The following is a 24,967-nucleotide window of genomic DNA, read 5'->3' as shown; positions in this document are numbered from 1 at the left end:
GTCGATGGCCGGCCATCGGTCAACATCAGACAGTTGATGAGCGCCCATTGACCGTGTTTTTGCCATGTGTCTGGCACCATCATCACTACTCGGACTCCCGTCGGTGGCTTTTCAACCGTTTCAGTGTGTTGAAAGTTCATCGTCGGCCCTGTTGGTGGGAGAAACCACTCTGATTGGCTTTTCCCCACGTGAAGCTAAACTATGCCAGTTGTGGCTTTTCTTCTGGCACTGGCTTACCAGAAATGGGCCAGCATTGGCCCAGTAACAGTTGCCGGATTTGGTGATGTTTGGGGTACATGGATTTGGGCCAGTTTGGGCTGAGTATTGGGATATTTAGCCGCAATGTGGCTGAGTGTCCGCACACTTGGTTTTTATAACTGCTGTTAGAAGCAGGTATAATGTTTAAGTTTATATAATTGTTTTAGGTACGATTACATATAATTTGTACGGAAAAGGAGAAATTTATATGATTAAGAATATTTGTTTTCGTTCTTAAGTCATTTGTATAGTGTTTCCCAAGCGGAACCAATGTTCGCCAGTCCAGGTAAAGACAGGTTATTATTGAGTGCGACATCATTATGTTACACGTGTGATGCCGAGTTGTCGTGTTCAGCTGAAGATAATGTTTTAAGTTACGTTGCTGTAAAATGTTTCCAAGGTCTAAGACAGAGCAAGACTTGTTAAGCTGAAGTTATATTCTCCCCGTATGTTAATGCGGCCAATGAGGTACGTGAATCTTGTCATTGTTTATATTGTACCGACTGTTACCAACTTGGTTTAATTAGCGATACGACATGTAAAGGAACGTAACAACTGTTATTTACCTATATTTATTTAAGAATAATCCTTATAAAGTGATATTGTACAGTTTGAAATAAGTTTATTAAGCTATTTGTGTTGTATTTTATTTTCTGTTTATGTCAAAGAAAGATTGTAATTTATATGTGTGTTTTATTTATATTTGAACTTTATTTAGTTCTCACGGCATAATGAACATCTTTGGAAATAAATGCCAGTGAAAAGAGATCGCCTTGTGTCCGTGATTAACTGGATGGGAGCAACAGTTTTGCTCTGGCCACGTGTACTTCAGGGGAATCATTTAAACAGCACACAAACAGTACAATTTGTACCTTCTTATCAGACACATCATTGAGTAGACGCAGCTATAAATCGTCGGTGGTGAGCAACGGTGGTTTTAAAATGATAACCTAATTACTGCTTTTTTTACAGTTTATATGTCTACGGTCTTTCACTTTCTCTCCCTCTTATAAACCACAGAACATCCTCCCTGCATGCTCGTCACCTGTAGTCTTTATGGTGTGTTCACTTGCCACTTGTCAGCTCAGACAAATTGTAAAGTGAGCTGAAGCTGGACTGGAGCTTTATCAACTCTAGTTCTTTGACGTCTGCTTGGGTGTTAGTGCCCTTTGGTAGAAACACATCAGTGGTAGTTTAGTTTGGAATTAGGTGCTAAATAAACATGGTTAGGTGTGAACCAGGTGACCGGTCTAACGTTGTGATATCTTGTGTCATAACCTTTTAATGATGAAATTGTTGGTCGATTTTGGCCACTTGATGAATGTTTTCTCTTATTGCCTTTCGTCTGAGAGGGGAAAAAGATCCTTTAGTAATTAAATTCTCCACTTTGTTCACCAGATAGTTGACTCCTTTGTCACTTGTTGCTGAGGAGATAGTGAACAGCTGCCCACTCCAACAAAACATTGAGGCCAGTGGGAGTGAATCAAAAATGCATGATGGTAAGCTTGATATGGTTCCTTTGTATTTTTTTATTATTTACTGGAACTAAGTATTTATGGAAGCAGCCCAGCTTAAAACCTATTCGATCATCTTTATTTTTAATTTCCCATATCATTAATAATTAACGTTCACACTCATATGCCGTGAAAGTCCTTACTATATCATGTTTGTTTTCTTTTTATGAAAAACAAATAAAACAAATATGAGAATCAGAGAGACACAGACAGAGATCAGCCTATCTGTCTAACAAATGATTAATAGTTAAACTCCCACAGCGTAGTGATTCCACTCGCCTTACACCACCCACTCACCACCACATTCACTTCCACAGATGTGCATATTATCTCCACCGAGCAGAAAGACTCCACAGTCGACCCGTTTAACATTTAGATAGAAGTGAGCAACAACGGTCTCATCACATCTCATCAGGTTATTGATCCTTCACAGAACACCGCGTGTCCGTGGCAGGCGTACACCTCTTCCCGAGACATCTGTGAATGAACATGTTCCACAACAGAAAGCCTCCCTGCTCCGACAACACACGGGTCACAGACACAGCTGTCCAGCCTCATCCCCCTCCCTTTCATTTAATACCTCTCTACATTTTGATGGCAAGCCAGTAAGCAGGATCTCTTTGGCGGAGACAAAGAGTGACCTCAATTCAGTCTGACATTCCACCTGTCGATTTGAGCTGCTGTATCCCCCCCGAGATGGATGTCTAGCTTGCCCTTGTACTCCTAACACTCACATTTAGCAACAAGAGAAAACACGCCTTTTTATTAAACAATGCGACTCCACGTGTCTCGCCTCCTCGACCCAAGTCTAAATTACACTCACAGCAGCCTGCTTTCACAGGCTGTCCTCCTCCCACGTAGGGCACTGTTCATCTTCACTGGGGCCCTTTTGCTAAATTGAAAGTGTGTCATAACAAATAGCGGAGGTGTCTGGTTTAAATGCATGTGACTGGCGCCGATGTCATCTCTGTCAAAGGAGCATCCCTTGTATTTTTAACAGAGGGACCATGACATGGACCCAGGACAATTACTGTCAGAGCACACGGGGTGATGAATCTGCTGCCTTATTGTGTTTGTCATCTCGACCTCTGGCTGGGACCTGATTGGTATGGCCACCGATGGATGCATTGTCTCTGTCCTGCATGTGTAAATGAATGCATCATAGAGCTATGCAGTGTGACCTCACTGACTTTCACTTGGTTTTAGGATAAGAATCCCAATATCACGGGGAGAAGTATGGATGTCAAAACGAGTCATTCATTTGGAAACAAAATGGTGGGGAGCATAGATTTTGTGCACCGTCCATGAATTTCTATTTAATTTTTATTTTGTATAAGTCACGATGAGACTAATTTTGTTGTAGTTTGTCACACTACCCTGATTTGTAAAATAAACTTTAACTACTTTTTACAGAGATTGTTGCTTGTTGTTGCCATGCTCATCTAAATAAAACACTATCTATAAAACCTCTTAACTTGAAGACAGATTAGCATATTTTATAGCAGGCCGAACCGACGGCTGAGAGTCGCACGACAGAGACTCCAGTGAGTCCCTCTAAAATAAGTCTTTATGAATTCAGCTGCAACTGATCCTTAAAAAACTAATACCCACATTTTCACCTCCTCTTCAGATCCACATAAATAAACCGCATATTTGTAATATGCAAAGTTTTTTAGCCACAAAGAAATAACCAGTAATTGCCGCACCTGGTCCTGTACCTAGTGATATTTGCTGGCTTTGATTTGTATCTTGAAGCAATGTATTTTGCTTTTATGGTTCATGCTGAGCCCAGTGTTTGCCATAAATGGCAGCTGTGCAAAATTGAAGTGCAAAAGTAATTCAGCTCCTGCCATTCAAAGGAGCTATGTCAGTTTGATTTACCTGTACACATAAACATGCACACACACACACACACACACACACACACACACACACACACACACACACACACACACACACACACACACACACACACACACACACACACGCCTTTGGTCCACATGTGTTTTTTATATTCATATAGTGCAGGAAAGAAAAAAAACGTGTGCCTCCAAAATGGAGGTTGAGGGGTCATGGTGTTTGGCCAGGAGTGACAGCTCTGAAATGAAGGCATAAGTCAATCGGCTACTCTTCTCACACACACACACACACACACACACATGCGCATATGCACACACGGACTGGTTTGGGCAGGAGGCAAGAGGACGGTGGGTGGTTAGGATAGGAGGACTGGGGGAGGTAGTTAGAGTAGAGGAGGAGATTGGGAAAAAGGACACAAGGTTACCATGTGGCGTGTGTGTGTGTGTGTGTGTTTGTGTGTGCGAGCACGTGGGTGTGCACGTGTGTGTGTGAGATGAAAAGGAGGCAACTTAACATCACATTTGAATTATTAAAAGAACTTACCTTCTTCTTCCTTTTCTTTGGTCTCACTCTGTTGACAATGAGAGCTAACTGTAGCCGTATTTACTCAAACTTGAACACACAACTTTGCACACACACATGCACACACATGCACACACCTGGTGACACACCTTGAACCCACAGGTCAAAGACCATGTGTGTTCTTTCTATCTCCCTTTCTCTCTCCCACTAACATATACACACACAGAGTCATGCTGTTTGTTTTCTTTCTGTCAAGCCTGTATCAACATTTGGGCTGCATCTCAGTGGGTGCACACAAAAAAACCCCACATAAGGTCTGAAATCATTAATTGAAACGCACTTACTGATTGGCACATGTGTCTCTAAGTGTGAAGCTGAATAATAATATATTATTTATTTTTGTGGAAGTGTTTTATTGGTGTCATGGATGAAGTTTGGAAATGCCATGCTGTGACTGAGTAGATGTGAAAGGTTCAATAGGCACCTGCAGCCTAGCAGACGAAGAACAACAGTGATTTACCACCTGTGCACTGGTTTTAAAATAATACAAATGTACTACTCAGTTTTAACCTTGCACGAACATAGAAGTTTTGAAGTGGCATTTCTCAATGTGTCTTATCCTGAGTGGTACGATGTCTACAGCTGCTCTCAAGGGGGGTTTTTAATACTTCGTTTAAATAAAATGAACCTACTTACCAACAACTGGGTCTGAATAACAGAGCATTAATAACAGAAAGCTTTTATTGTGAACTGGAAGAGTGGAGCTATGCGGCAGCGAATGTCTAATGGAGTTACACAGAAACTAATTCAGGCAGCTGGTCATAAAAGGCTCCTTAATTTTCCCCATAGAAGACGTTTTGTGACTCACAGTTGGGGCATTTTTATGGCTTACATGGACTTAAAACCCCTCCCCGGTTGTTGAATTATCAGAACAACTGCATCAAAAAGTCAAAGGCACAATATTATGCACATAAGGTTTTGGGTGAGATGTTGACCACGACTCCCACAGTGCATTTTAGCAAAGAACAGCCAGTTAGGAAACTTGTTACCTATTGAGTATTTGCAGGTGAAAGCTAAATATTACAGTGTTTAGAACTGACAATACAATCTGTAGCTTAAATCAGTCATCTGAAAAATAATATCCGTGAATGCAAACTCAGAAACAGACGGCAGAAAAATTAGTGTGAACAACAGAATTTATTTCAATTAATGGATAATCCATATTTCCAAACAAAAAATAGAGGGGATAAAAACAAACTCAGAGAAACTTTCTGTGAGTTCCTTTAGAAACAGACAGCTTTCTAAGATTCCAGATGGCTCTCCAGTACCAGTACTTGATGTTGATACCACCGTGCCACGTTGGAAATGTGAGTCAAGTTGTCAAAACAAACTTGCTTCCACCAATGGGAAGAAAACAAAAAAAACATTTTAAAAACAGTCCTAAGCTAAGTCACAGTCATAAGTCCAACTAGAATAATATTGTAACGTAGACTGAGGTTTTCAGAGGTTAGTGATACACTTTTCCACGTTATCAGTACAATAAGCTCGAAATGACATGAGTTGGGGGGTTTTTCCCTACGTGACAACATCATCAGGAAGCAGAGAAGAACTTGCGTGATGTTTAAAAAATGAAAGTGCTGATGATATTATTTACAGAAATATCTGTTCTCATTTTAAGTTGATGCAGTAAAAATATCTGCATTTTTGCCCCACTTTTCTCGCACTTTTGTTGCACATTATCAGTCTTCACATCATGTGAGTTCATTCCTGCTCCTGACATAATACCTGTTATAACAGGTGACGAGAGATTATGGCACAGTCATAAGATAAATGCTCAGTGACAAAACTGTTTTTCCAAGGCAAGTACAGCTAGTTTTATAAAATGCCCCCTCCCCCAGTCCAAAAGGTCCTATATTGACAATCATAAAAAACCTACTAAGGAAGGGTTGTTCATCACTCCTGTGACGGCATCATGTAAGGAGTTGCAGTAAACTTACAATGGGCCTTTTGAATAAGTAAAAAGGTAGATTGATCTAATAGTGTAAGGGCAGCAACAATCTACCAGTGCTGTGATTTTACAGGAGCGATTAAGTGTAGGTTTTGACTAGTTCACAACGCAAGTGCCTACGCTTTTATTTGGATTAATTATTTAATTTTTTTACAAACTCCATCTCTCCCCCCCCAAGACCCCCAAACTACCATATAGTCAAATTATAGACAAACCAAAGATTTTCATCACCAACACTACCACAAAAATAATCCGAACAATATGCATTTATCAGTTTTGGCACAGACTGTCAATAAGTGTCAATTTTGCTGGTTTGTCTTTTCGTACGTGTACTGATATTGGCGTGTCTGTCTGTCTGTCTGTCTGTCTGTCTGTCTGTCTGTCTGCCTGCCTGCCCACCGTTTGAACCTGAGCTTTTCCCACCGAACGCAAATATGCTATAGATGCCTATTAATCAATGATAGCTATACTGTACATATGGACACAATCATGAGCTTTCTCTCCATATAAACAGTGCTAATACAAACAAACAATAAAACATGTCCTCTGCATAAGTCCAAGACATTTTGGCATATCTCTTTTTTAATGGCTTCTGGTTTTATAAAATTAGTAACTATACAACAGGCCTTGTGCTCTTGTTTGTAGAGTCCTATTGGCAAAGCCCTTGCGCAGTATTTGTCATGCTGGGATGCTTGTACACAGTCTCTGTAAGTGTAGCACCAACAATAAAGCAAATGTTTTGTTATTTGTTGCCCCTGTTTGAAAGGGGTTTGAGACTGACATCTAAAGTGAGTCCAACAGACCTGCTGGTGAACTGTGCAATAACCCGTTCTACCAAACTGTCCATCTCGTGCCACATCTCAAATGTAGACTACACCGCCTGCGACGGGCCACCAAATTTCTGCGATGGTGATTGGCTTGCTTGTTTGTACATGCCGAGGGTTGTTGGTCTGGTTTTGCGAGCGGAATGGTGAGGAACCTGCTTCCTCGGGAAAAGCTGAGAAGTTGAATGAAGAGAATGAAGGGAGTGACATGTGGATGGATGAGTAGTCGGATGGACGTTCAGCCTGAAGTTCTCCTGCGTGTTCTCCTTCATCCGCCTGTCAGCCTCATGGCCCGTTCTCATTGTAGTGAAGAGAAATGGGCCGCTCACGCTGCACAGTAGGCATGTAGGGCCAGTTGTAGCTGGAGCCCGAGAGCAACATGTCACGAAGTAATGTCTCGATGGGCGTCTTGCCGACCAGGCGCACGAAAAACAGCTGCTCGATGACGGGAGAGGAGACGATGCGCAGGGAAGGCAGGCGGAGGAGGAGGCGTCCGAAGCGGTTTGGCTGGCTCGGGTACTGGTTCCTTACATACTCTTCCAGGGCGCACTGTGACTTCTCCTGGATGCTTTCCACGTGGGCGACATCTGACAGCCCCATAGCATCTACAAGAAAGGCAGAGAGAGATTTATGGTTTGTCAGTGCGTCAAAAAAGTCATTTGAGTGAATCTACAGAATATGAGCCGAGCACATGACTACACGCAGATATTAATGAAGAAAAACATTCATGAAGAGCTCAAAATAGATAATGTTCATTTTGACAAGACTAGCAGTGTTCCTTCAATTACTTGACTGCAGGACATGTCAGGATACATAAAGTCCAATCAATCATACTTTCTATTCTTACATAATCTCTGTGATTGTGAAAAGGTGATTAATTAGAAGAGACCAGAGACAGAATTGCAGTAACAGGAACAACAACCACCAAAAACGGTGACCGCAAAAATCTGTCATGGGATTGAGCCAGAATTTTTCCCCTTTATTACAAATTATAAAATGTCGAGCCTGACACGGATTTTTGTTCTGATGCTTCACATCTGTGGTGTTGCAGTTTACAACCTGACATTGTGTAATCTCGTAAGCTTTAAGAGGAAATTTTTAACCAGAATTCAAATTGAAATATCTTGCTCAATGCATGTGTGCGACTCACTTGACCCACTATTGTCACATACATTGAATCTTATTCCGTGACTGAAAGAAATAAAAGAGCGTGATGACGCAGATCTTGCCCCTGTCACTGCAGAGATACATATCTACTACACACCTGTGATCTGTGTTCACAGCACACTACAACGTTCCCTTTCCCCCCGCCGCTGGAGGTCAAGCTCTGCCTTCCACCTCCTCACACCTCGCCTCTTGCCGATTCCTGCCTTGGCAAGACTCTCACGCAACTGAGAGAGTGTGTAACACTGTGTGATACTTTTGGCACCCTCTGTGCACAGAGGAGGGCACAGGGGATTCAGCAAAGGAGGTCAGAGATGTGTGAACTGAAAACAAAGACACATTTTACTGTACTCTGCCACATACTGTACATGGAGTGCTGCTCTTTGACTCTGGCCCCAGAGTGAACCCTCATTTAGATGACAGGTTTTCAATCAGGGCAATTTCTTTTCTTGCTCAGTCTTTCAGCTTAAAAGCACTGGCTCGTAGGTTTTAATCTGTCATTTTGGCTTGTGAGTCCCCTTTGTCATCTCACACTTTGATCTGCCCCCTGCGTAAATCCTGCCCTGCTGGGTTTCAGTTCCGCACAACAAAAAAATTTCATTTACCTCATATTTTAATCAAGGGTGTCAAGACCTCTACACCCCCAGCAGCCCCTATTCTCATCGCTCTAGGTGAATAATTGCTCCCGCTTCGGTTGTAGTTCTCTCCACTTGGGGGTGGGGGTTTGGTCAGCTGGACTGCTTTTTTGTTGGGCTGCCATTTTGGGTCCTGCGTGACAAGGCACTCACTGCCTAGTTGGGATTAGCAAAGCTGTCTGTGTGACTGAAACCACTTCGCGTGCTGAAGCGACAGCTCTGTGGGCGTCCTTCCACGCCAAGCGCCCTGTTCTTTTGTCTGATTCTTGGGCACACACCAGGTCACTGGGGGTGAAGGATCAGGGTGGCAGGACTGAGATGCCCATTCTATGATGTGCCTTGATGGGACTGGGCTTCACAGGGGGAGCCGAGGAAGGGGACTCGGAGGGAGGTGCAGCCGATTGGTGTTTGTCTGAGCTTGTTAGCTCATTGTACCCGTTCTGCAGGAGTCAGGTTTATCAACGGGTCTGTCTAGTTGTGTGCGTGTGCGCATGTCTGCCTCCATTACATTCAAATTTGTATTAATATCTGCACGTTTCACTAAATGTATTGTCTTTTGGCAAGACGTGCAGCTTTTGCATGAGTGTACATGTGGGCATATCTGCCCGCATATAGGGAAGTCACATGGGATGCTCAGGGCTACAGGGGTTATGTAGGTCATTGCTCAGGCTGTGGCGAATCCTCAGTCTCACTGAAACCCACCATACATAATTCAACTCCTGTGGTGGGGGCAGGGGTCCCAGGGCCAGAGCTGATTTTGGGGAGCACAGGGAGGAGGGGTGAATGACTGGTTTCAATAATAGATGGGATCACAAAGCAGAGATGGCTGATGAAAGCAGAGAAGAGAAGCGAGAGGTGGATCCACAGCCACCCACATACATGGAAGTGAGATGCTACGTACACACGGAGTGAATCTGACAAGCCATACAATGGAGAAAAGAGGGGAAATGCAATAAAAAAAAAAAAAAAAAACCATGGACAAAAGACATCTCAGTGTTGGCTTCTGCAACATCCGTTTCCCCCTGGGTCACAAGGCATGATCTCTGAAGTGAAGTATCCCAGATGTGACAGTATTTTGGCTTGCATTGGAGCCCAGTGACTGCCGGGATAAACCTCAACAGGGTTTGTGTATGAGTCGTATCAAAACAATGCATATCTCATGGGTTTCTCAAGATGCAAAAAAACACCATGTGTGGATTACATTTGTCTGCAGCTCGGTGGGGAAATGTAATGCCACACGATGAGAGTGTCAGGCTCAAGTGACCTATTTCTTTTTAAAGAGTTTTGGATATAAACAGATAAATATTTACAAGCCTATTAGAATTTTCTTTATCATTAACTCAAACTATATACTGAAATATAACCTACTGAGTGAAGATAGTGCATTATTTAGATGTTAAGTCCATGTCAACTCTTTGTGATTTTAGCTGATTGTAACAGGAATAAATTCCTAGAAATAATGACTGTATATGTCTACAGTAAAGTGAGGCACAAGCAGCAACTCACAGAGACGGTGGCTGCGTTTAACAGTATGAGAGAACGATCAAATTACAGTGAAAATCATTGAGGGAAGTGACCCTGACTGAGGAGTGGGAGGACTGTTGCAGCAGCTTTTAAATATGGAGCCAATGAGACAATATCTGCTGCAGCATTAAAGGTCACTGCTCGGTCAGTCAGCTTAGCAGAAGTTAAAAGGTTATGGGTTAAGTATAGTTGAAGTCTGCTTTGTGTTTCCTTAAAATCAGGTTATTGTATTTCCTGTATAATAGAGTGTTACTTTCTGTGGCCGCAGCCTTTACACTAACTTAATTCAGACTTGTGTCACGTCCATGTTGACAATAAATAATAAACTAATTAGCTTAATGTTCCTGAGCCAGTGGAAGTTAGCTCACCACATCTGCCTGTTCCTCATTTTCTGCGTGGGCACTGGTAACGTTACTCAAAGGATAAATGTGACAGTTGTTGACATCAGAATCTACTCATAATCCTCTGCCAGTCTGACATTGTGCAAAGGTTAGAAATAAGTAAGCGACATGTCTGTTTTCTTCTCTTAGCTGCAGTGCACCACCAACCTGATTTAGATATTCTTTATCTGTGCACCGTTGACTTGGAATATCTAACTTAAAATGTGTTCATCCATAAGATATTCACATGGGTAAACATGGAAATGTGATGACGTTTAATTTAACCTGCATCAGATCCTGCAATTTAGTTAAGATTGTGTAAACATTCGAACTACTATAAATATGGATTCAAGTTTTCTGAGTCTAATTTTTGACTCGGATCAAAAGCACAAGCGGCTCCCTTGTTTTTATACTCTGTTTATATGTATTAATGTGCTTCTATGGAACTCACCTGATGTGAAGAGAACAATGGACTTCAGGCAAGAATACTCGGCCGTGTCCACCTGCAGGGCTTTCAGCTTCTCTACCTGTTCTTGGAAGACGCGGATGTGGTCCATGAAGGCCACCACGCGCTCTGCTGACATTGGTGAGGCATGCAGGCCAGCCGCTGCCAACAGAGGGGCCACATGAAGTGGCATTGAGCACTGGGCAGCGTTTAGGACGAAGAGTTCACTCCAGGACATGCGTAATAATGCCACCTAGAATTTGAATAGTACAGAGAGGTTGGCAAAGTTTGTTAGTTTATCAAAGCAAGGAAGTAATAACCTCTTCTGTGAAGGTTCTATTTCATGTTGTTTACATGGTCTCATTACTTTAACTTATAACGCTTCTAATAAGAGATATGTTTAAAATTGTTACACCACATTTGAGCGCTGTTCAGAATTGGCATAGGTGTCTCCTTCTCTATTACCCACGAGGATTGAGACTACGTTTACAGCTGACATTAATGTGAGTGAAAGAGCAAGTAGAAGCACATTATTTCTAGGTGTAAACAGACACAACGTCCAACTGAGTTCTACAGAGATACGTTCTAAAACCTGGAAATTAGTTTGCATTTTTTTACTTCTGCTTCCTTTTTCCCAAAGTCTATGGGTTATTTAAATGTGTCAACAGCATAAAATTCATCAGTAAATACCTCCCTTGTGCTATTTCTAAGTTTTTACATGGCTTAAAAAAAAGGCTGTGGCTAACAAGTGGCTGAAAGACACTACAGAGGTTGTTGGGAACATTAAACATCATCGTGTCGGACAAAGAGACTCGTCTACTCACTAATCCAGCTTTACAATCTACCTGAGTGTTTTACTCATATTAGACCTTACCATTAATTTGACTCAGAAAACTACCATTAGGTAAAGTGGGCAAATGCCTGGGCAACCAACTTAAAAGGGCGCATAAAAACAGAATATGTTTTGATATAATACGTAGCAAAATGCTGTCTTAGTGATAGCTATTTATAGTCTACTCTGGAATAACATAAGCTTTACTCATAGGGACTCATTTATCACCTGCCCCGACACACCACCCCCACACATTACAAGAAGATGGACTACTCCTTAGATGTGCCAGTAGGTTTAAAAATAATACAGAAGAGAGCTTATATCTTCATTTTTGGCCTCAGGCTTTTGCATCCCACTGCACGCATAATGTATATAAAGTTAAAATAAAAATAATTATACTATAAACTACTACACAGGAGTACCATATGGAAAATCATCTGTGAAATTTACAGGTCATAGGTCAGTGACAGCAAAACGATTTTATTTTATGAGTGGGACAACTGTGAAATGATTTTTGCAAGGGAGGCATGGGAATATGAAAACATGACATTGACAAATGAGTATAATAATGATCGGGCACATCCTGCCATAGTGGTGATGTCTTCTCGAGTGCACGGGAACATTTACAGCTGCTGTACAACAATCAAACTGCTCAATTTCAGCAGTTAGTATGTTGTATTTGTAATATTGCAAACAAATATAGCTTTTAAATGACTTACAATCATTCTGTCTTGATTCACATTGTACACAGCACCCTCACTATTTTGGAAATGGGGTTGTATTATAATAGTAACCTACATTCTGAAGCCAAAAGCGACTCACCTGATCCATGAGCTGCAGATCAGGGAAGAAAGGGATGTTCTTGGCCCACTCAACAGCACTGAACAGCAGCCTGGCTGCCAGCTCGCATATGTTCTCAATGCCCATCAGGTTGTTTCCCTGCATGCACTGGGACCCATAGCGAGATGTGGGGTAGGGCTCAGCACGCAGCAGCAGAGAGATAAAGCCGGAGAGATAGGGCTGGCCGTTGTACGGATCGGTGCCATTGGTCAGGTACTGTCCTGGGCTGGTCTGCGAGTTCGATGTACGGCCTCGTTGTACAGCTGAATAAAAACAAGACAGATGAGGATGAGTTTTAATTCGGGAAAATGCAGTTTTCACTTTACACTGTTTGCCTAACTCAGTCCACCTAGCACCCTGAGCAGGTGGTAAATGATAAATGATCAGTTTATGTCCATTAATTATGATCAATTATTACTTTTTATAATTTAGGAGGCCTGCTATAATAGCGGGCCCAAGCAGTACACCTGAACCTGATTGTAAAAAACCGAAGGAAATCTAAAAGCCTGCAGTAGAAACGTAAGGTAGAGGAGACAAAGAATTTTAAAAAAGAAGCAAATTGGGCATATAAAATGTGTCGGGTGGGCGGGGGGGGCATCCTGCAGAATGGGGTCAACGGGTCAAAAAAGTGTAGAGAAGAAACATTTCTCTGAATCCTAAATATGCCAGCACTCGCCTTTTCACTGAGGTGGTGGAAAGTGGCCGCGCCAAGGCCATTCTGCGCTGCTGCTGTGCATCAGTGAGTAATGACAAGCAGCAGCTGGTAAAGATATAACACTTCTTCACACCTACATATGTTATGCACTCACATATGCATACACACATGAATACATACATCCCACCCCCACCATCACCCTCCCTATTTTGGCAAACAGCGCAGTCTGAGTAGAAAAGGGCACGCAGAGGCCAAGCTCTCATACACACACACACACACACACAGAAATGCCCAACCCCCCATGTGGGGCAATGATAATGCGGCGAGTGCTCAAAGGCCCATTTGGAAAACACCTGTTCAGTCATCCCCACTGTCTGACTAATAACTCCATCTACTGTTACACAGAGTGAGTGGGAAAGGGAAGAGAGAGAGAGAGGCAATAAAAACGCAAAGGGGGGGGGATCATGTGTGAGGAGAATCATGAGGTAAAAGGGTGAAATGGCAGGATAAGGTGGAAAAGAGTGAGAGGCGATAAGTTGAAAAGGGGAGATTGAGGGCAGGGAGAGGGAGAAGGAGGGGAAAGACCAAAAAGGTGTGGAGCTCAATGTAGTCTGAAATGGAGCTTCAGATGTAGGGCGGTGGTTTACATAAAAGGACAGGTGGACATAGGAGTTGCACAGAGGGGTGAAGGAAAATGGAGAAGGAGGGGTTTGGAAAATGCTTTTCAACTCTGCATCACCTGTCGCCTCACACACACAGCAGCTGTGTCAATTTAAGGCAGTGAGGTGTGTCTAAAAAATAAGAGGTCAAATCCCTCAAGAATGTCTTCCAAATGTCTTTAATTCTAGTCCGTCCTCAATTATTTAAAAAAAAAAAAAAAAAAAACCTGTGCACAAAAGGCAGTGACCTCAAACTAGTTTTTGCCACAAACTTGTGTCAACCCATGTCCCGGAAAAGAATGTGGTCTCCTTTGGCAAACAGCACAGCGCGGAGCAATGAAGAGTTGCTGCCTGTGACTAAGACAACATTACACAATGGGACATTCCTTGTCACTCATTCTCCAGCAACTCTTGTCTTGCTTTGCAAAGGACGCCTGTCAGATTACCTGGTCACATGCGGTGGCTTCATTTGGAGGTTTTCTGAGTTTGAAGTGAGAGCTAAATCGCACAACGCTGTTACTGCCCCTCAGAGATGTAATGCTACATGGTGAAAGGCACACGTCCTCTGAATTACAGCGTTTTCTGGGCCGGTGCCCCTATGGACATTATTTTCCAAAACCGTTACAAATGACTGTTGACAAAATAAACCTGTTTTATGATGTGACAACAACATGGTTGAGGTTTGGTTAGGAGTTGGCAAAGAAACAGTAGCTGTAACCCCTCATTATGGTTAGAGAACGATTGTGGTTTCTGGTTAAAGCCCACTTAAGCTCTGGGACCTTTAGTGTCGCCATTAGAACAATAACCACTTTGTTGAAACTGATTTTGACACAGTCCTTTGTGTCAAATTTGACATTTGGTTGGATGTCCCATGGTCGGATTTTAAGGAAAAGGCCCCCCCACGCTTTCATTTTGTTAATTTGTGCTATTTTACATGCTTCACGTGCTTTAAGTAGTTGTGTTTTTTGGTCTTTTTACGTGTGTTCTCTTTGTAATGTGTAATTTCAGGTTGTTGTTTATACATTTTTTTGTAGTTTTGTGTCTTTTGGTGTTTTTTGTGCATCTCTTCATGGTCATATTGTGTCTTTTAACTCTTTTACCATCTTCAAACCTCTCAGACCCATTCAGTAAGTCCCTCATGCCTACTGTATACTGCCTATACTTGACTTCCTACTTTGCTCACAACAGGCAACAATCATAAGTAGTACAGCTACTAAAGGGCCGAGTCCCATGAATGTAAAGTAAACAGATGTCATATTGGGCACTTGAAGAAACGACGCATTCTGTGGTTTTCCTCGGGGAAAGAGTCTCAACAGACTTCTCTCCAACTATCTTTCTAAGTCTGAGAACTTTCATGACCTAAAACTGTCACCCTGTCCTGTCTTGTTAATGTGTTCCAACTAAAAAAATCTTCTACAAAGGGGTGGTGGTTGTTGGGCGGGTGGAGTAACCTGGTTTCTACTATTTTTGGTTTTCTCGTCAATGCATTGAACATTTTGTAAAACATAATGTCTCGGACCTCGGTGGAACAGGTATTAAATGAATCAATGACATTCCACAGATTCCATGACCTGTTGGGACCCTTCTGCTTATCATTATGAATTCACAGCTATTAATCTGCTCTCGTATCGATTAGTGGTTAATCCCGCAGATGGTGGCAAATCTACTTGATCCACTTGACTCTTCAAAAGCCTCATTGTGGGGGTCACTCGTGGCTGAGAGGCAGAGCACTTGAGTACATCTGCCTGAGACACATTGCTCTCTGTTTTTCCTCGCCTACAGCTTTCTGGGAACACTGACAATCAAAGAGCAAGGAGAGCGAGAGAGAGGTCCAAAAGAATAAAGCGAAAAAAAGACAAGATGAGCCAGAGAAATGTACTTGCTTGACAAGGAGAAGGGCAGAAAGTAAGAGCAGAAGAGAACAAAATGACAACGAAACAGATGCCTGAAGATAAGAATAAAGGATAGAGAATAAAAGGTGGGCTGTTATATTGACTCGGGTTTGGCTGTTTGCTCCTATTTAATTAGTGCTCGGTAGCTTACCGTTTTATTGTGAGTTGAAAATGCACTAAAAACAACCTACAATTCCCTAAAACCCAAATCAAAACAGCATTCCATGTAGGTAGGGCATGAAATGAGGCCATGAGAACAAGGGAGAGGAGGAAAAGTGCATGCAAACTGAGGTACCATGGGACATTTCAGCTGCGACTTTCAAAATGCCACTTCAGCAAATGGCAGCTGGCAAAGTGCACGGTTCACTGCCTGGCTGCCCTGGATTAGCCTCTGGGTCAGACTGTTAGTGGAATTAAAGCAGCTAAATACAATTAAGGCCTAATAAGTAGCTTTTCCATTTCTAAAGCTTCCTTTGGCGGGTAAAAAATAAACATGCATGATCTTGTGACTGTGCTTCCATGCTTCCATGCCACAGCTCCACAGAACGTACATGCTGGAGTGTGTGCTCATTTCAGGGTTGTATCAGCATTAACACTGGAAAGGTAAAGACTCATGTATGTCACTGCATATTGTGCAGATATACGTGGCTGTGATCCAGTTGGGACGGCAGCATGTGATGTGACACCGAGGTAATATCCTCGTGGCTCTCGTAGTTTAACTTTGGCCCCCCAACTTTGACCTGCAGGTCACTGCTCTGCAGCAGTGCAAAGAGAGTCAGATAGGAGCGGGGAGGAGCTAATGTGTAAACCAGGAGAGGGTTAGAGATAAAGAGGCTGGCAAACACAGAGATGATACTGAGCAGAAAAAGTTAGGGAAATATTTAGCAGAGATTAAATACCTGGTAAAAACCTCAGTGCTGAAGTCGTGTCGCTCTGGAAATACCAGTTTCGTACAACAGAACAGCAGGCAGCTCTGTAAAACCTTTTCTTGAGCCACCTTCGGAGCACTGCCTAAATTTGTACTTCAACAACCACACAGCAGTGGGACAGTTAAAGAAGCAGTTCTTCAAAAAAACCACAGGGTCAGTGTTTAGGTGCCCAGAAGTGTCCTTAGACAGTACACTGAACCCCCATTAGCAGCACCTCAAATATTTCCTCATGGAGACGAAATAAAGTAAAAACAAAAAAATGTTTTTGGATTTTACTCTATGGACAGAGTCTTCTGTTTGCATCACTGATATCACATCAAGTTAATAATTAGTGTAGTATGGTTTGTACTGGGTGGAGTCTCGGAGCTAGAAAGGTCCCTGGTTTGAATCCACCTGGCGGCTGCTGCCTCTCTACGTGGAGTTTGCATGTTGCATGTGATATGGATGAGATATTGGATGAGACCAAACTAAAACGTGACTCCAAGTGAATGCTAATGATGCTGCTAAAAGTTTACATTTGTGAACAGTTTTCTACCACGTGTGCCATGTCAGTGCTGTGTGTACGACTTGCTTTTGCCCCCCTCAAGTCCCCTGCTGTAACAGGTGTTACAAACTTTGGTAACAGGTGCAGCTTTGTGTAATCTTGGAGTAGGAAACTGGAAAAAGTGTGGCATTAAATGTATTTAATGTGTTCCGTGTTGAGCATTGACGGCTATTTGGAACATTAACAAAAGTATGGGGGCAGCTGGAAATTGTTGCACCCAAAGCACAGCTCCTGAAGTTGCTATGAGAGAATTTGTACTGTCCGAGAACTGTAAAGCAACCAGAAAGAGAGAAAAATCGACTTTTGTTTACCACTGTTAACTACTGAGGAATTAATGAGAGCCAACCATCTAGACACAGAGAGGACTGAGTCTGTCCCCAGCTGTGTGCTGTACATGAGAGAGCAGAGGTATGCAGCGAATGTGAGAGACACAACCGAACGGGAGTGCTGAAAAACCGGAGGCAGTGCAGGAGTGAGAGGGAAAACCGTGACGCAGACAGAGAGAGACAGAGAGATGGAGGGCAGAGAAGCGTTGCGTGAGGAAGTTTGCTTGCTTTTGCTGTGTGGATGCACTTGCCTCAGTCTCTCAGACTTTGATGAGGCAGTTCCTGAATTAATTAGTAAACCGAATTCACCCCGTGCTCAGCAACTCTGATTCACGCTATATCCTCATTTACACTTACATTTCCCCACCCACCACCCTTCAAAGAGGAGGAGGAGTGTGGAGGAGACATTTCTATTCACGCTGTGCATTCATGTGTTTTATTTTTTTACAGTTTTTAGCTGCCTGGCTTTAATTGTATTTTTTCAGTTTGTATTACTGTCATAATGCGCAAAAGATATTATGACTAACATGCTGTATCTGTACAGTCAAATGGGCAATGCGATGAAGTAATAGAGGTATTTTGCCTCCCATTCTTATGATATCGAGCAGCACACACACCAATCACCATGGGAAACATTAAATACTGGCCATGATCGACAGCTGTCAGAAGACACAGTGAACCAAAGCTTGTTGTGTATTAAACATTAAAATCATCAGGTCATATTAATGTTGCAATGAACAGGGGTGTATTTTTACTTTAATTTGCCTTTGTAGATATTTTCTATTGAGACCTTTGCTGCCACACTACTGCAGAAAGCTTGGTCCTGGTGTTGAAGAGATCTCTCGCTGCTAAAACCTGCACGACCGTCCTTATAGTCACTTTGATTTTACAGGCTTTTTGAACAGCAAACATTTTAGACTGGAAAAACAATTAAAATATACTCATAGCATTACTTAAACCAAACCTGCCCCTTGGAAATCATACATATAAACTGCAACGGCAAATATATTTTGTAGCAATTTCAACTCGATTACATTTTCTATAAGCATAATGATGATATATTGTTACTTTACACCTGTGGTCACAAATATGTTGAAAAGAAAAAGAAAACAAGACACTTATTGATGTTTTGAGGCTTCTCCTGCTATTTTTGCTCTGTGCTACTGGCTAGCGGTTGCTACACGCCTGCACACAAGTTTAAATGCTCGTAAAAGCACCCGTCCGCACGTCACTTGCGTAGCCTACGGCGTGGGCTCTGCGTAGATTTGGTGTCGAGAACATGTGCAGAAAGAAAAGCAGAGGTTAAGCTTCCGCTAAAACAAGAAACCTCCTCACCTTGATGAGTCCAAAAGCATTAAAGAAACGGCATCATTTATGTTCTTGCCTTGGAGATAACGTCACAGGCTCCAGTGGATCTCTTTAATGGAGGCTGGGCACTTCTGACTGATTTCTCAGTTGGAGCCATTTCCCTCTAAGTGGCCTCTGATAATGACTGTGAGTGTGGTGACAGGGGTTAAGTATTTAAAAATGTCAATAGCTAAATTACTGGGAGGTAACGGTAAAGATTTTAAGAGCTGAAGTGAAGCCAGATTACAATGTTTCGGTGTTAAATTGCCCCCTGTTGCAACAAGCCCACGGTGGGGGTATAGGTTAGTCAATACACACTGTCTGTGAGACTACCGCTCCTCATTTGGGTGTTTACTCCACGGCCAGATCACCCATTTGGACTTTGACTTCTGCCTGTTTGTTATTAATGTTTTAGTTTTGGTTGACCTATATTTCCCTGCTGCTATTGGTACTTTGTTGGAGAGCGATATGGGTCAAAGGAGGCAGCATCCTTCATGCTGTGCATGATGAATGTGGGTATTGCAGATCCTAGTAATACAAGTGGATGCACTATTTACTATCACTACATTTACTACCAATTCTGGCAATTGGGTGTGTCTGCATGTGTTGTATGCACACAGTTGCCCAGCTATATGACTCAAGACACACATATCTGACAAGATGACGGTAACATTGTGTAGGCGTGCATTAATCAGCACCATAAACAATCACGCATGTCTTTCCTTGGCGAAGTCAGCAGCTCGTCCTTGTGGTGTGTTTCAAAATTAAAACATTCACTCCAGTTCTAGGGAACTGTCAAGTCGATTCTCTTTGCCTCCCTGCTTCCTATTCAGCCCAGAAACTGTGCAGGCAGGACACAAGTGGAGGTTCTGTGCAGCTTCATAGTGACACAATGACACTAATGTTGCCAAGGTTTTAGGGGGTTCGTTCCCATTCAGGCTGGGCTAGAAACGTTTGCTGTCATGGCGCTGGAAGGTGTTCCAAATAAAAGTCTTCAGCAAATGATATTATGTTCTACACAACAGTCTACAGAAAGAGGTCAAACATCCCTCAAGGGGAAAAAGAAAGACCTCAGTTGAAAGGTAGGAGCTTCTAAATCTGAAGCAGTCAACTCATGAAACTTTTACCATGTCTTCTCAGGCAGCTAAACATTAACTTAGTCTAAACAGAGAAGTCACGCAGCTGTGTTAGTGATATTAAACTCTATTAAAGTATTAAAAACACAGTCTCTTAGAAGAGTGACAGGTTTATACTGTACTTTACCACAAACAAAACATGTCAAATCTAAAATTGTTCTATCCTCTGGGAACTGCCTTCTCAGTTTGTGCTGTTACTTATTTCCTATGTAAAGTTTGTCATGTCGCATATGATGTGATGAAGTAACATGGCTTCTAAATTATTAATATGCCTCTTTTTAACTCAGTGAACTGGAGAACTGTCATGCAATGTTTTATTCAGTCACTTTTTATGTTGGAAATGCATTTTTCATCATCGATCATAACTGAGACTAAACATTGCACTGGAGACATAACAATAGAATAATTAAGGCAGAATTGGCAAAATTATTGCTAAATATTTAATTTTGCAAACGCTTAAATGTACTTGTATTTGTTCAACCTCATAAAATCAGGGGAGGTCCTGCTTGATCAAAATGTGTTTTAGTTTATTATGATCTCTGGCTGTTATTGAACTACAGCAAGTAATGACAATTTATATATCTTTAATTCTGTAATTTTATCAAATGTTACAGAATTTGCTGTCAAAAGGCCCGGGCAGTGCGTGCGTCTCAACGAAAGTTTGCCTAAGTACACAAATGATCACTGATAAACAAGTCAGTGGACAAAGAGGACGCCGCTTAATCCCACTGACCTCAAATGCTCCAACAGATGAGTTTGGCCAATGCGACTTGACCTGCTCCACATTTAAAGCGTTTTGCGCAGAACTAGCGCTGAAAAAACAACAAAACAAAAACGTTACATCAAACTTTATTATTTCTCACAAAAGAAATCGAGATAATTTCTTCCTTGTCTACGATGCAAATACATTTTATTTTGAATAAAATAAGACGGATTTTAATTGTTGATCTCTATGTGCAGGATTATAATATTTATTGTTTTGTATTGATGATTCCTTTTCGCGCTCATGTCTCCTGAACAATGTGCAGCCTTCCAAGCTGTAAATTCGCACTGCAAATATGTCAGATTAACCAGTTACTACACAATGGAGTGTTATATGCACTTTTACCCTCAAAAACTGAGTATTTATCACTGAAGGTGAAAGACATTTATTCTGAATACGGTTTGACTCAATCTCCAAAATAGACGAATTATGAGAACTATTATGAAAAGGCCTATTTTGTCTTCGAGCATTACATTTTTTTTATCACCTTCTCGAGGTTAAAAAATAATATTATAGGTACCATAACCAGGCGGAATCAAATGGATATTTTTCCAGTAAATACGCACGCAGCTCGTCAGGCGATTTCCTCGGGTTCATTCAGATGGAAAGAAGCGTGACCGAGTCGGAGTGGCTTGCGGGTGTTTTACATGAGGTAAGACTGTGTGTGTGTGTACAGTGCACACACACAGTCACAGAGGCATAGCAGTGTGCTAGCGGGAACCCTGGGGGATCATCCCATCCCAGGCTCTAAGACAGACGGGTATTTCCACCGTCTCCGTCTCTGTATTTACATTTTGGCTCAGGCGGAGAACAAAGGGCGGCGGAGCCCTTGTGGAAAGACTGTCTGTCCTTTACCATCTCCTGGTAAAGTGTCCTTGAGCAAGAGTGCTCACTGGGATGCTGGTGCTGACTCTATTTTGTCCTCTGAAACTGAAAATACAACGGCAGGAGGAGATGCGGGTACTTTCTTTTGCGCGTACAAGATGACTAAAAGCTTTACACCTGTTCGAGGTGTACGCGTCATAGCATTCGTTACCCAACGGGAACTGTAACGTAACGCGCACACATTCATGCCTTTTGATTAAAAAAAAGCCGAGAATAAATCAAGAGGCTCTCTTAATTATGTGTTCATGGCTGCCGTCCAGCAATTTCCTCCAAACTCCACAAACAAACACAAAAACAGGCGTTGCCAACACAGCAATTTGGATAAATAAATTCGTTCACTTTTTAAAATGTGCACCATGGCATCTCTCTTGAATGGCGTGTCGCTGCTGAATGATAATTAATGAGGGGAGCGCTCTTCACCAACACGTTTCCACTGTTCCTCTTTGGCACTAACTGACCCGTTGTTAATCCAACACAATACAACAAATGTAGCGGCATCCTCTTATAGCGGCTCTGGGTGTCGGTGAGCAAACAGCATAATTAAAAGAGGGGGACAAAGGAGGGATTTCACAGAAGAGAGCGCATCGGGATGAATGGTTTAAATTCGTTAAACGAATGTGACATAAGCATTGTGGTACCGCAGGTGGTGACTGATTATTTACCCATAACAACAGCGGCTGGAGAGAGGAACATAACCTTCAGATCAACAGGCATCAAATAACATGACGCTTATTGAACGCAGAAAACTCTCTGTAGCACATGCAAATGCCAAACTGATGTCAAACCAAAGTAAATCTGTCGGTGTGGTGAAATAACTCTTTGCAATCTAAACATAATAATTCACAGCCTATTCATCGTTTGTTACAATGATAGTTGCAGTAAGTCATGAAACAAGTGAAACTACAACAGAAACAGGGGTGAAATGAGTTGGTGACTTGTTTTAAATGTCTTTGTCGGCGGATTTAATGACCTGTTAAGATTGATACAGTGAACAACATTACGCACAACTTTACGCACGTAAAAACGTTTTGTAAACAAACGTCTCCGGTGTTCACGCTGACATCCATCAATCACGCAGGCACAGAGCACAGCTCCGTCCTTACCTTCTCTCCTCATGCCGACTTTGAGGCACTTCTTCAGTCGGCAGTACTGGCACTGGTTCCGGTGGTGCTGGTCGATTGGACAGTCTCGATTGCCCCGGCAGGTGTAGGTGAGGTTTCGCCTCACTGAGCGCTTAAAGAAGCTTTTGCATCCTTCGCAGGTGAACTGACCATAATGCTTCCCACTGGACTTGTCCCCGCACACCATGCAGTCCACATTGGGGATCTTGTCGCCGGAAAGTGCGTCGTTCCCGGGGGTGGAGCCGTTGGGTGTCCCCGGTGCCCCGCCGGGCTCCTGGCCGCAAATCTGCAGCTGAGACCCCGGATCTGCAGAAATGTTCTCTGGCCACTGGTTTACTACCATTGCCATGCTATCCCCCAAACACTTCGGTCTTTGTTTAAACCACAGAAAGTGAGTCAGACTGAGTGGTAGAGATCCGTCCTGACTTCTTGGGAGTAAATACGAGGAAGGGCAAAAGAGGCGCTTCCCACTTCCTCTAAAGGTCAGCGTGAACGTATCTGAGCCCGTGTATTTAAATCGCTTTGCTTTTCTGTGTTACTGAGTCCTTTCTGCTAACATCTATCAAAGTTTACAGCAGCAACGAGGCTTCAACATGATCGATGCAGAAGAGCGTAGCCTACAACTCCCGGCGCTCCTCGTTGCGCAGCAATCCATAAACACGTTGTTCTTCAGAGTGTAACCTCCTGGAAACGCCAGTCCGATAAGTCAGAGTGTCGACTGTAAAAAGAAAATGTTACCTGACGTCTTGCTTGCCTCTACGATTTCATATGGGGCAAGCACTGACAACAATATTTCAGTCCTGCATTTGGAGTCGCTCGTGAGAAAAAAAAAATCTGCCTCTCGAAATGACAAGCTTTAATTTACTACTGCTCGCATTTCATGGTGTGCTGGCATTTGCTTAGTCCCAGCAAGCTCTTGGAAACGGTATGAAGCACAAGTCCCGAGAAAGTAGACAATCCTGGTTCCCCGTGTTCTTGCGCGCCACGGTGAGGTATTGGACAGCGGTGTGCGCTCTGATATTTATTTACGCCGCACACAGCCTAAATGTCCCCGAGGGAAAAATGAAACAAAAACAGTTTGAGCAATACGATGTTTGCCGCTCGAGTCTGAGTCTTCGCTCTTCGACTGCCTGTCCCGTCTCTGAGAGTCAAAGCTACAATTTGGGGAAAGTGTCACTGGCAGGCTGTCTCATACGGTTGCCCCCATGGCGGCGCTCCATATAAGGTCATAACTGCCCAATAAGGCCTTAACCCCTCCCCTCAGCGGGAGAGATGACACGGGAAGGACCGGCTGTGATTGGCTACAAAAGTCTGATAAAAAAAATAAGGTGCTTTCTGGTTGGATGGAGGTCGATTAGAATGGGTTTGACTGATAGGAGCGGTTGTTGTGATGCAAGTACTGAAAAGTGGGTTAAGTCGGTGTCTCCTTGAAAATAAAATCTTATGCATTTTGTGCGTGCAGGCATTTTAAGTGAGTGTATATTTAAGGGCTCTGAATGTGTTATATTTCATAGAGAAATGCAAACCTCGTTGAACCAACATTCATCTTTCAAATCAACTTTCAGAGCAAATGTAAACGTCTCGATGATGATGAGTGAAGCAATTAAAAGTGACACTCCGCTCAGACATGTTTTTTTCCTTATTTTCTTGCATGTTTGGCCTTCACTGTGCAGAAGTGTGTATGGCAGCTGAATGCAGTTTCCTACAATCATTTGCTGAATGAGTTTCTCTCTATGGTTTAATACGCCAACTCACACAAACTAAAGCCCCCTATAGTTTACACGCACTGAAAAGTATTTGCACGTTCACTAAGGATGAGGAATTAAGAATAATCGTTGGAGTAGAAAAGCATTTTTCCATAAATATTGAAACATGTCTGCGGGGCATCTTTAAGAAAAAGGCGG

General features: G+C 42.6%; 1 protein-coding gene and 1 long non-coding RNA gene across 3 annotated transcripts; one reads left to right on the top strand and one right to left on the bottom strand.

Annotated features, from left to right (window-relative positions):
* Positions 1-381: 381 nt before the first annotated feature.
* LOC137130521 (uncharacterized) lies at positions 382-1,024 on the top strand. Its single transcript, XR_010914861.1, has 2 exons — positions 382-726; positions 977-1,024. It is a non-coding gene; the product is annotated as an uncharacterized lncRNA (long non-coding RNA).
* A 4,308-nt stretch (positions 1,025-5,332) lies between these two features.
* nr2f5 (nuclear receptor subfamily 2, group F, member 5) lies at positions 5,333-24,261 on the bottom strand. Of its 2 annotated transcripts, XR_010914874.1 has the most exons (5): positions 23,046-24,261; positions 12,789-13,069; positions 11,141-11,387; positions 8,251-8,473; positions 7,453-7,591 (listed from the first exon to the last, which is right to left on the bottom strand). XR_010914874.1 is itself a non-coding variant. In XM_067511059.1 (4 exons), the coding sequence occupies exons 1-4, from the start codon at positions 23,410-23,412 to the stop codon at positions 7,272-7,274; spliced, it is 1,215 nt and encodes a 404-aa protein (XP_067367160.1). In that variant the 5' UTR covers positions 23,413-24,257; the 3' UTR covers positions 5,333-7,271. The 2 variants fall into 2 exon arrangements, 1 of the variants encoding a protein (XP_067367160.1); XM_067511059.1 differs by lacking the exon at positions 8,251-8,473 and having other exon boundaries at positions 5,333-7,591; positions 23,046-24,257.
* Between the last annotated feature and the right edge of the window lie 706 nt (positions 24,262-24,967).

The sequence above is a fragment of the Channa argus genome, chromosome 7 (genome assembly GCF_033026475.1).
Source record: "Channa argus isolate prfri chromosome 7, Channa argus male v1.0, whole genome shotgun sequence".
In the NCBI taxonomy this organism is placed as follows: Eukaryota; Metazoa; Chordata; class Actinopteri; order Anabantiformes; family Channidae; genus Channa; species Channa argus.
The sequence above is the reverse complement of the archived record's forward strand: the minus strand, read 5'-3'. Positions and strand labels throughout refer to the sequence as shown.

Bases quoted from the DNA above. Each gene is read 5' to 3' on its own strand.
- nr2f5 (XM_067511059.1), bottom strand. From the start codon at position 23,412: ATGGCAATGGTAGTAAACCAGTGGCCAGAGAACATTTCTGCAGATCCG. The intron at 11,388-12,788 runs GTGAGTCGCTTT...TTCAAATTCTAG, and splicing joins ATCTGCAGCTCATGGATCAG to GTGGCATTATTACGCATGTC. The intron at 7,592-11,140 runs GTGAGTTCCATA...CCTTTCTTGTAG, and splicing joins CATTGTTCTCTTCACATCAG to ATGCTATGGGGCTGTCAGAT.